This window comes from Dictyostelium discoideum (genome assembly GCF_000004695.1).
Source record: "Dictyostelium discoideum AX4 chromosome 3 chromosome, whole genome shotgun sequence".
Lineage (NCBI taxonomy): Eukaryota > Evosea > Eumycetozoa > Dictyosteliales > Dictyosteliaceae > Dictyostelium > Dictyostelium discoideum.
In genome coordinates, this window is record NC_007089.4 from 130,297 (window position 1) to 142,600 (window position 12,304).

The 12,304-nt window shown below is 21.7% G+C and overlaps 2 protein-coding genes across 2 annotated transcripts in view; one reads left to right on the forward strand and one right to left on the reverse strand.

The window, feature by feature from the left end:
* Positions 1 to 49: 49 nt before the first annotated feature.
* On the forward strand, positions 50 to 10,276 carry DDB_G0277997 (hypothetical protein; the record flags this gene model as incomplete). Its single annotated transcript, XM_636969.1, has 4 exons — positions 50 to 611; positions 710 to 964; positions 1,058 to 1,286; positions 1,474 to 10,276. The coding sequence occupies 4 exons, from the start codon at positions 50 to 52 to the stop codon at positions 10,274 to 10,276; spliced, it is 9,849 nt and encodes a 3,282-aa protein (XP_642061.1).
* A 322-nt stretch (positions 10,277 to 10,598) lies between these two features.
* The window catches only part of ugpB (UDP-glucose pyrophosphorylase 2), a gene marked incomplete at both ends in the record, with an annotated part of 1,849 nt that continues 143 nt past the window's right edge, over positions 10,599 to 12,304 (reverse strand). The window contains 3 exons of the mRNA XM_636970.1: positions 10,599 to 11,329; positions 11,548 to 11,881; positions 12,004 to 12,304. The exon at positions 12,004 to 12,304 is cut by the window's right edge and continues 143 nt beyond it. Of these exons, the coding sequence (XP_642062.1) occupies positions 10,599 to 11,329; positions 11,548 to 11,881; positions 12,004 to 12,304 (1,366 nt within the window). The remainder of the gene's footprint in view (positions 11,330 to 11,547; positions 11,882 to 12,003) is intronic.

A 12,304-nucleotide genomic window follows, 5' to 3' on the forward strand; every position in this document is an offset into this window, starting at 1 on the left:
AAAAATAAAAAGCGATCTTCATGAAGAAAATATACATATAAAATAAAAAATGGAGGATACATTAAATGAAAATAATGCTATTTTAAATAATAATAATAATAATAATAATAATAATAATAATAATAATAATAATAATAATAATAATAATAATAATAATAATAATAATAATAATAATAATAATAATAATAATAGTAATAATAATAATAGTAATAATAATAATAGTAATAACAACAACAACAACAACAATAATAATAATAATAATAATAATAATGAAAACAACAATAATAATAATAATAATAATAATAATAATAATAATAATAATAATAATAATAATAATAATAATAATAATAATAATAATAATAATAATAATAATAATAATAATAATAATAATAATAATAATGAGAGTGCATACGACGATAAAGAAATAGATGAAGATACACCGTTAAATAAAAGTTTAAAACAATTATCAATAAATTCAAATTCAAAACAAAAGAATAAAAAGATTTTATATACCCTTTGGTTCGTGGATCCAGAGTGGATTGATACAACACAATCTGATAGTCAAGATGACGAAGAGAGAAATAAAGAGAATAATTTATCTTTTAAAAAATGTAAAAACAATATATATATATATACTAATTATGAATATATAAAATATAATAATAATAATAATAATAATAATACTAATATTAATTTATTATTTTTTTAGTTTTATTTAAAAGATTAATAAATTATTCAAGTATTTTAATTAAATTACCATATTCATTACCACTTACATTATATCGTAATATTGGACAAACAACACGTCAAAGTAATTTCTCACCATTACATATTCATAATCAAAATCAAGCTACATCAAAGTTATTATCAAGTTATGATGGTTCAATATTAGCATCAACTCAAAATACTGAAATCACATTTAGATCTTCAAATGATAATTTTTCAACAATTCAAAAAACTTGTAGTATGTAATCATTTTTATTTTTTTATATTTATATTTATTTTTATATTTACCATCATTATTTTTCTAATTTTTTTATTTAATTAATTTTTTTAGATTTCTTTCAAAATGATAAAGAAAGTCAATGGCAAAGATTATGTTTTAGTCCAGATAATAAATTATTAGCATTTTCATCAAGTGGTTGTAAAATTTATATATTCTTAATTGAAAAGGAACAATTATTACATATGTTATCACCTGGTATGTTTGGTTTAAATCCAAAGGATGGTATTGCTGATTTAGCAATTCGTCATGCAAAGTGTAATTTAGATCCTGATCAAAAATGGTATTATTATTATTATTATTATTATTATTATTATTATTATTATTATTATTATTATTATTATTATTATTATTATTATTATTATTATTATTATTATTATTATTATAATTATTAATTATTATTTACATATGTAAAACAATAATTATGATATATTAATATATTTTTTTTTTTTTTAAAAAAAAAATTATAGTTATGAATTATTAATTTTAGGATATGATATGATTTTAAGAAGATTCCATATTCCAACATTAAATAATAATTTTACAATTCATCCATTCATTAGCGAAAATGAACAATTACCAAATAATTATAATCAATCAAATAAAAATAATAATACAAATAATCATAATGAAAATAAAGGTACAGTTAGTAATAGAACTTTAAAAAAAGATAAAAATAATAATATTGATGATATAAATAGTGATAATAATGATAAAAATAACAATGATAATAGAAAGGATAAGGATGATGATGATGAAGAAGAAGAGGAAGAAGAAGAAGATGATAATGATAAATCCAAAAAGAGATTTAATAGTATTGGTTTAGGTTGTTCACCAAGTGGTTTAACAATTCCAAATTTTAAATCTGTTCATCATTCAGTTGGTTGTATGCATTTCTCACCAGAGAATAATATTTTAGCTATTGGTGGTAATAGGAAATCATCAAAGAAATCATCTAATAGAGGTCCAAGAGTTAAAGCATATGTTTCATTTTGGAAAATTTCTGATCATGAACCTTATTTCACTTTATTAAATGTACCAACTACAACAACAACAACAACAACTACTACAACTTCACCTTCATCATCACCATCATCAGGATCACATGTATTAAATACATCATCAATTGGACCAGGAGAAGAAGAGATTGAAGAAAATTTTGAAAATCAAACAAAGGCACAAAAAATTTGGAGAAAATTAAAGTATACATTATTTGGAAATTATTTTAAGTCTGTTATACTTCATAAAGTGGTTTTCTCAATTGATGGTAAACAATTGATTTCTTTAGATTTAAATGGTACAATATCATTATGGAAAGTACCAATTGAAGATGATGATGATGATGACGATGATGATAAAGATAAAACCAATAAAAAGGATCCAATAATTTTAGAATGTTTAGAGCCACCTGTAACTTGTAATTATAAACCAATTAAAATTTGGACATCAAAAGATTTACGTTCAGTTTGGAATAATTCTGAAATACCATCATTTATGCAACAACAACCTTATCAAGGTACTTCAAATAACAGTAATAATAATAATAATAATAATAATAGTAGCAATAATAACAATAGTAATAGGGGTGCATCATCATCATCTTCAAATGCATCATCATCAACATCAACAACAACAACAACAACAACAACAACACCAGCATCAACAAATATTAATCAAAATATAATTGAAAATTTAAAGATTGTAATTGATATAGCATGGTGGTCTGATAATCAAATTATAGTTGGTAATAAAGGTGGACAATTTACAGTATTTTCAATGGTTGATAATCAAAATTGTTTATTACATGATCCAGAGTTAGTATCATCAGCACAACCATTAATTGTTACAAATGCACATAATGGTAGATTTTTTATATTGGAAACTTCTTATACTTCAACCGATGGTACTCCAATTGAATATATTAATGGTGGTGGTGCTAGTGGTGCTATTACTAATCATGGTATAAATGGTATTAATGGTGGTATTTCTAATCATCTACATCTACTATCATATCAATCAATCAATGAATTATATAAAAGTAAAGTTAAATTACCAATGGTTAAAACTTATAGATATCTATTACGTTATTTTAATGGTGGTGATATTAATGATAATGATATAAATGATGATGATCCATTTCATTTTAATATTGAAAGAGATAATAATAGAAATAAAAGAAATAATAATAATAATATGAATAATAATATGAATAATAAAGATATTATATTATCAAGAAATAAAGGTAGTTTAAAGAATGATATTCATTTAATACGTAGAATTATAAGATTTCAATCAACAACACCAGAACAATTATTTAAAACTAAAGTTTCACAAAAAGAGTATGGTAATGCATTGTTAATTGCAGAACATTATGGATTAGATAAAGATTTAGTACATCAAAAGAGATGGACAAGATCAATGGTATCAAATGAATCTGTTAAGCAATATCTTTCAAAGGTACAAGATATCAATTGGGTATTATGGTCATGTCATATTAGAATACCATTGAAATTAGATTCAACTAGAATTCTATTAGAATTTGCATTAGATAAAACAACTCAATATTTTAATAATCTATTTAATTGTTCAGATTTTAATCAGCAAGCATCATCAATCATTTCAACAAATATAGATAAATTAAAAGAGAATCAAAATATAATTTTACATAGATTAATTTTAATAAATTATTTAAATAGATTGAAAACCTATCAAGAAATTTATCAAAATGATTTCGATGCTTTTGAATTCTTAAGATTTAGAGATTGTTCATTGGTTTCAGCAGCTATGGAATATGCAAGTTTTGAAGATGTAAAAGCGGTTTTCATTTTATTATCAAATTATTCCGATCAAATTTTACCCTATAGATTAGATATTCTATCAATGATACCTGAAACTGCTCAACCATCATCTTTTAAACAATTATTACCTGATGAATTAAATATTTGGAATCAAAAGAAACAATTGATTGATCAAGATTGGTCACAATCAAAATTAATCTTTGAAAATGTATTACAATTAGATTGGTCACAACGTTTAAATTCAACTTTATTAAAAAAAGCTATCAATTCTTTACCTTCAAAAGAATATGAAGATATTAGATCTGCTAGAGATAGAGAATATCCTTATAATACTATTAGTATTGATAATAATAATAATACAAATAATACAAATAATAATGCAAATAATAATTCAAATAATAATGACAGTAATAATGATAATAACAATAATAATAATAATAATAATAATAATAATAATAATAATAATAATAATAATAATAATAATAATAATAATAATTATAATACAAATAATACAAATCAAAATAGTAGTGAAACTAATAGTGGTACATCAACTGAAAATAGTGGTGAGAGTAGTAATAATAATAATAATAACACAAATAATACAAATACAGGTAAACCAATTATACATGAAATTGATATTTATTCAATTGATTATATAGAAATCAATCAATCAAATCAATTCCATTTTTCATTTAATCATACAACTCAACAAAATCTACAACAACAACAACAACAACAACAAATACTTGGTAGTAATCAAAATAATAATTTAACAACATCAACAATTGTTCAAGAATGGTATAAAAAGAGAGCAAGTGAAATTGATAGAAAATCAGGTCAAATTAATAATTCATTAAGTTTAATTAATATTGCAATTCAAGAGAAACATGTTTCAAATTTAATTGAAACTCAAAGAGATTTAGAAGAATTAAATTCAATCGTTTATGATGAATCATTCTTTTCAGGTGTTGGTGGTGGTGGTGGTGGTGGTATTGCTAATAATAATAATATTTCAAGTAGTATTAGTAATATCGTTGGTAAAGGTATTGATAACATTTGTGAAATATCATTGGAAACTTATCAATCAATAAATCCATTAGATAAAATTAAATTATTATTAAATGATTCAAATGATAGAAATATTTATCAAGTAATTAAATCAAGATGTTTAAAAATTTTAAAAATTTATCCATACTTATTAGTTGATTTCTTTCAAAATTATTCAAAAGAAAATAATGATTTATCATTAGTTAAATCATTTTTAATTACTTATATAAAAGAGAAATATAAACAATATCAACAATTACAATCACAATCACAATCACAATCACAATCACAATCACAAGAAGATATTAATGTTACAATTTTAGATATATTAAAAATTGGATTAAATAGTATTTATAATATTCAATCAAATTTAAATTTAAAAATTATAAATACAATGATTGATATTTTAGAGATATTACCAGAAAGAGGTGGTTGGTATGATTCTTTAACTACTAATAGTAGTGGTGGTGGTAGTAGTAGTAGTAGTAGTAGTAGAAATATTAATAGTGAAATTCAAATTTTATATGATAAAAAGAATCAATATAATCAATTAGTATCAGTTATGAAAATTTTAAATAAATATCAAATGGAGAAACCAATCTCTTATTTAGTTGTTAAAAAGGATAATCAAGATGAAATAGTTTCAATTTTAACACAAATATTTAAATTTGCAAAAAAGAATAATTTCAAACAATCAAATTGGAGATTAGCATTTGAAGATTGTCTTTCAATAAAGAGATTACTATTTTCAAATACTGATGATTCCCAACTTTATTACCTTTTCGTAAAGAATCTTTTATCGGAATCATTATTCTTTTTAGCAAATGAATATTTACCAAATTGTGGTACACCTGATAAAATTGAATCATTGGTTTTGAATGCTGCAAAAGAGTTTTTCAATTCATCTCCTTCCTATGGTCATACTAAAAATTTAGAAGAAGCTAGAAGTTGTTTAGAATTAGTTAGACCACCAACTAGAAAAATCTTAGCTGAAATTAATTTAATTAAAGCAATCGATATTTTATATTCATCTTTTAATTTTAATAAATTACCTGTTGAAGTTAGATTAATTTTAGAAAATCATCATTTAAAGAAACAACAACAACAAAAACAACAACAACAACAACAACAAATTGATCAATCATCTTTAAAACAACAACAAATTTCGTCTAAAATAGAAAAAGGAATTGAATCATTTAATTATGATAATTATTTTAAACAAGGTAGATTTAAATTAATTCAAACAGTTTTAAATAATTGTAAAGATAGTTATTTAAATATTGAAACATTATTACAAATATCAGATTTAATATCAGATTGGAATAATATAATCGATAGTGATCATGATAATGATGATGATGATGATGATATTATTGATGATAATGAAGAGAATGTAGAAGAAGAAGAAGAAGAAATTAAACCAAATTTAGTATCAGATAAAATCATTGTATTATTAATTGTTGCGAAATTTTCAATTCATGTTAAAAAGGATTATAAAGTTTCATTTAAATTATGTAAAAGATTAATTAATGAAAAAGAGAATCAACAATCAAACAATAATATACCAAATTCATTCAATGAAATTTGGAAGATTTGTTCTGATCTTGCACTATGTTTGGACTATTCAAATGTTAAAGCTAAATTATTCTTATTATCTTTCTCTTTACTTTATTGTGATTCTGAAAGTGTTTTAGTATTATTAAAAACTTTTCAACAATTACAAATTTATAATAATCCAAAATCAATCATTAATAATTATGATATTAGTTTTAATAATGATAATGATCAATACAATGATCAAGACAATAGTTATCAAGATGAATCTGAAATCATTAATAATTTAGAAGAAAAGAGAAATTCTTTAAAAAATAATTGTGAAATTAAATTAGTTCCACCATTTATTGAATCAAAAGAATCAATTACAAAATTATTTGATCAAGATTATAATAATAATAATCAAGATGACATTAGTAAAATTGAATCAATTGATCAAACTTTATTATATTATTATCAACAAAAACAAGTAATTTTAAATAATCATTGTGGTATTAGTGGTGGTAGTAGTAGTAGTAGTAGCAGTGGTAGTAGTAATAACATCAAAGAAAAGATTGAAAATGTTTTATTAGAATTATCAAATATTTCATTCCAAAATGGTGATATGAAAGCAAGTTTATCATATTTATTAAATTTAAATGGTAAAGATAATCAAATTATTATTTCAAACTTTTTCAATAAATTAATTGATTCAACTAAATCAAGTGATTCTTTCCAAACAAGTCAAGAAAGATGTACAAAATTAGCTTGTTATTTCTATTCTTTGAAATTATTATTAAAATATCAACAACAACAACAACAACAACAACAACAACAACAACAACAACAACAACAACAACAACAACAACAACAACAATCACAAAAAGAACAATCTCAACAAGAACAACAATCTCAACAAGAACAACAAAAATCTACAACAACAGTCTCACCACTTCAATTATTTTCATATTCAATTGAAACTGTAATTTCAAAAGCTATTCAAATTTCATCATCAAAAACATCAAATGTTGAAAATAATGATGATAAAAATAATAATAATAATGATGATGATGAAAATATTGAATCATCATTATTATTAAAATATTATAATTTAATGGTTGATTCAATTCAAGAGAAAGAATTATCAGAGATTGATACCTATGTTGATTTCAATAGATTTAAACAAGATTCTCAATATAAAATTGATACAATTAATAGTTTTGCAAAATCAAATCAAATTAAATCATTGGAAACCTCAATTTCAATGGCAAAAAGATATGGTGTCACAATTTATCAAGTATTATTAACTCATATTGAATGGAATCTTTTATCATCATCGTCATCATCATCATCATCATCTTCTAACACTGGTGGTTGTCAATTTATACTATCAAATGATAATATCAATGAATTGAAATCATCTAATCATTTAGAGAATACAATTGAAACTTTAAATCAATTATATAATCAAATCGATGGTACAAGTTATGATAAATTAATTTATTATTTAGATTTAAAGAATTTAATTGATTCAAGTAATGATATTAAAAGTAAAAAGAAATTATTATCATTCCTATTAAAGAATCAACATCAACATCTAGATACTACTGATAATAGTGATGTTAGTGATGATGACAATCATGATCAAATTGATTTTAAATTAATATTAAAACCAACTTTTGACCCAATCAATGAAAAAACTAAAAAACAAATTAATCCAAATAATATCTCATTTTGGTCAAAATTAATTAGTATTCTTCAAGAGATTAGACATGATGAATTAATTCATGATTTATCATTAGAAAGAATTTATTATTATATGATTCAGAATTTAATTGAAAAAGATTTTCAAAATTCTTATTCAATATTATTAAAGTATAAAAAGGATTTAGATCATCAAGATTTAGATAATTTATATATCTCTTTATTAATTGGTAATTATTCTTCAAAATTATCAATCGATAATAGAATTAAATTTATAATTATTAAATTAAAAGAGTTAAAAGAATTTTATAATAATAATGAAGAAGAAGAAGAAGAAGAAGAAAATGATAATGATAATGATAAAAATGAACATTATCAAAATGAATTATTATTTTATCAATCAATTGAAGAACATTTAATTAGTGTAAAACAATTAAATTCTATAAAAGATTTAATTGGTGGTATTGGTTTCATTCAACATTATGATAATGATATATCAACAAAATTATTAAATTATTATAATAATCATCATCAACAACAACAAAAACAACAACAAAATGAAGAAGGTATTATTATTGAACCAATTAAATTAATTGAAAATGAAAAAGAAAAGAGTGTAGAATCAATAATTTATAAATTAATTAAATCTGAAGGTAGTTGTTTACCATCAACAATTAAATCAATTTATAATAATTTCTATCCACAAGCCTCTTTAACTTCTACTACTAGTGGTGGTAGTGGTAGTAAAAAAGTTGTTTCAATTTCAAATATTAATCCTGTAAATGTTAAATTAATTAATTATTATACAACTTGTATAAAAGATATTTTAGAAAATCAACAAGTTGATAATAATCAAAAGTCAATGATTAATCAAATTGAAACCATTTGTAAACTATCAATTAAAGATGAATCATTAGATGATTGGGATAGTAGTACATTAAGATCTTCAATTTTAAATCAACTTAGAGAATATAATAATTATCACTCAATTGATACCAAAGTTTTAGTATTTGAAAAACTAATTCAATTACAAATGTATGATGAATCGAATTCAAAACAAGAGAAACAAAAATTACAAGATTCTCAATTTATTAAACAACATAAAACTCATTCAATCATTAAAGATATTTGGAAAGATACCGGTATTGATCAATCCGTATTTAACATTGAAATCACTGATCCATTATCAAGTGTACCTTTATTCTACAAACTTTTAGAATTTACTAATTCAATACAATTCTTTTTACAATTATCAAAATTATTAACTTTATGGAATAAAGTTGGTAGTAATAATAATAATAATAATAATAGTAATAATAATAATAATAATAATAATAATAATAATAATAATAATAATAATAATAATAATTATAATAATAATAATAATAAAGAAGATGATGATAATGATAATAATGAAAAAACTGAAGAAGAATTAGCAAATGTATCAATTTTACATGAATGTTGGTTTAAATTATTTGAAAAGATAATAAAGAATCTCTCTGGATCTGGAAAAGATGTAATTAATGCTTTAGTTTCAATTCGTATGGATCAAGTTTCAAACTTTTCAATGAAATTAGATGAAGAACATTCTTTAATGAATTTATTGAAATCTGATCAATCTAAATTCCCAATTACAACGAGTTGGAAATTTTCATTATTTTCAAATTTTAACTCTATTAAACAATTGATAATTAATGATATTAAATTTGAAATTAAGAAATTGATAAAATCTGAACAATCATCATCGCCATCGCCATCATCCAAATCAGAAATCTCAACAATAGTAAAAGATCAACAATTATTACATTTAATTTATTCATTTGGTGCAATTAATCATTTCTTATCAACTCCACTTTATAAACCTTTGTTTGATATGTTATTACAATTCAATTTACTTAATAGAAATAAGATTGATCCAAACTCAATCTATACTAGTCTTCAATATTCTGCTGCAATGTTAACAATTGATAAAAAGTTTTATCAAGCATCTCTAATTAGTTTATTCTGGTGGAGAATTGATTACCAACCAATTCAAACCTTGGATAATTCTTTAATCTTTTTAGAAAAATTTTTAGTTCAATCAATTTCTCTAATTGATCAACAAAAACTAACAATCAATTCTAATGATTGGTTAATTTGTAAAGATAAACTTCAATCAGCTTTAAATATTCTTTTAAATAATATTAATTAAAAAAAAATAAAAATTATTTTAATTATTAATTTATTTTATTTATTCATTTTTTATGAGTAATGAATTGTTTTAATTTAAAATAAAAAGAAAAATTTAAAAGAGTTGGAATTAGTTTTAAAATTTAAATTTATTTTAAAAGAAACAAATATTATATAAGAAATAAATAATAATAAAAAAAAAAAATAAAGAAAATAACAATTTTTATATATGATAACTATTTTTTTTTTTTTTATATATTGAATTTTATTTTATTTTATTTTTTTTTTTTTTTTTTTTTTTTTTTTTTTTGTATTTATTTTTTTTTTTTTATTCATTTATTTATTTACAAAGCACCACAATGTAAATTACCACTAACTACTTTATTTTCAAATTCTGAACCTTCAGGAATATCAATTCTTGAACCATGATTAGCAACAATGATAACAGTGCCTTTGAGGACCATATTTGGACCAAAGGTTATATCACCAGAAACGGTGAGTTGATCCAATTCCAAAATATCTGGAATACCTTTGATACGAGCTTGATAATCTGAAACCTTTTTAAAGTTATCACCCAATTTAACCAAGGGAACTGTGGTGAATGGTCTATTCTTGTTCATTACCAAAACACCCTTCTCGAGTGAGTAGAGATTTGATTGAACGATAAAGAGATCAGAGGTTGATTTCACTGGTAAAAATCTTGATCTTGGTACATTGACACCTCTTGCATTGTTAAAGAATTCAATTGCAGCACCAGCAGCAATCTCCAATTGAATGATATTTTTACCATCAGCAACCTTTGGATTGATAATGATATCCATATCATCCAAAAGATTTTGTTTCAAAATACGATCCATTGCTTTGAGATTGACCCAAATGTTATTGGTATTAAAAATTTTGAATTTCTTTATTGATTTAAATTCTTCAACCTTTGATGATGGTACTTGTGCAATCTCCAATAATTTAGCTTTACCTTCATATTGAATTAATGTACCACCTTTAACATCTGCTCTAGTTTTATTTGTAACTTCCATAATATATTCAACTTTATTTTTATCCATTGCTTCTAAAATGTCTAAATAATTATAAAAAAATAAAAAAAAAATAAAAAAATTAGATTTGGAAAAATAAAATTAAATAATAATAATAATAATAATAATAATAATAATAATAATAATAATAATAATAATAATAATAATAATAATAATAATAATAATAATAATAATAATAATAATAATAATAATAATAATAATAATAATAATAATAATAATAATAATAATAATAATAACTTACTAAAATCAACAACAGCACCAAGATTATCTACATTTGAAATGAATAAATATTCTTTACCTTCATTGATAAGGGTTTCCAAGAGACCAGAATTTTGTAATGCAAAGAAAACATCACCATGACCTGGTGGATACCATTCAGAATCACTACCAAATAATTTATCTGGTACTGGCATTAAATTATCTTTTAAGATTCTTGGGAAACGACTTTGATTAAAAGAATGAATCTTTACATCAGAATATTTATATTTTTGAATGATTTTACCAGTTTCTTGATGAGTATTAAATGAATTCATTAATACTAATGGTACTTTAATATTATATCTTTCATTCATTTCCTAAATTTTAATTTTAAAAAATATTATTAATAAAAAAATTATAAAATTAATAATAATAATAATAATAATAATAATAATAATAATAATAATAATAATAATAATAATAATAATAGATAACATACTTTAATTTGTTGAACACTTAAATCTAAGAAAGTTTTTTCACTTCTAACTTCAATAACACTCTTTGGACCAGTACAACCCATTGTTGTACCTAAACCTCCATTTAATTTCAAAACAGCCAATTTTGAAGCGAGTTCTGAAGTTCTTTGTTCAGTGATTGCTGGTAAATCTTTATAGTTTAAAACCATATCAGCTGGTGGTGGATTGATTTTATCCCAATCGATTACTTTCTTTCTATTCTTTAAGAAACGGGTAAACAATTTGTTGATAGATGGTATTTCTTTGTTTAAAAATTCATTCTTT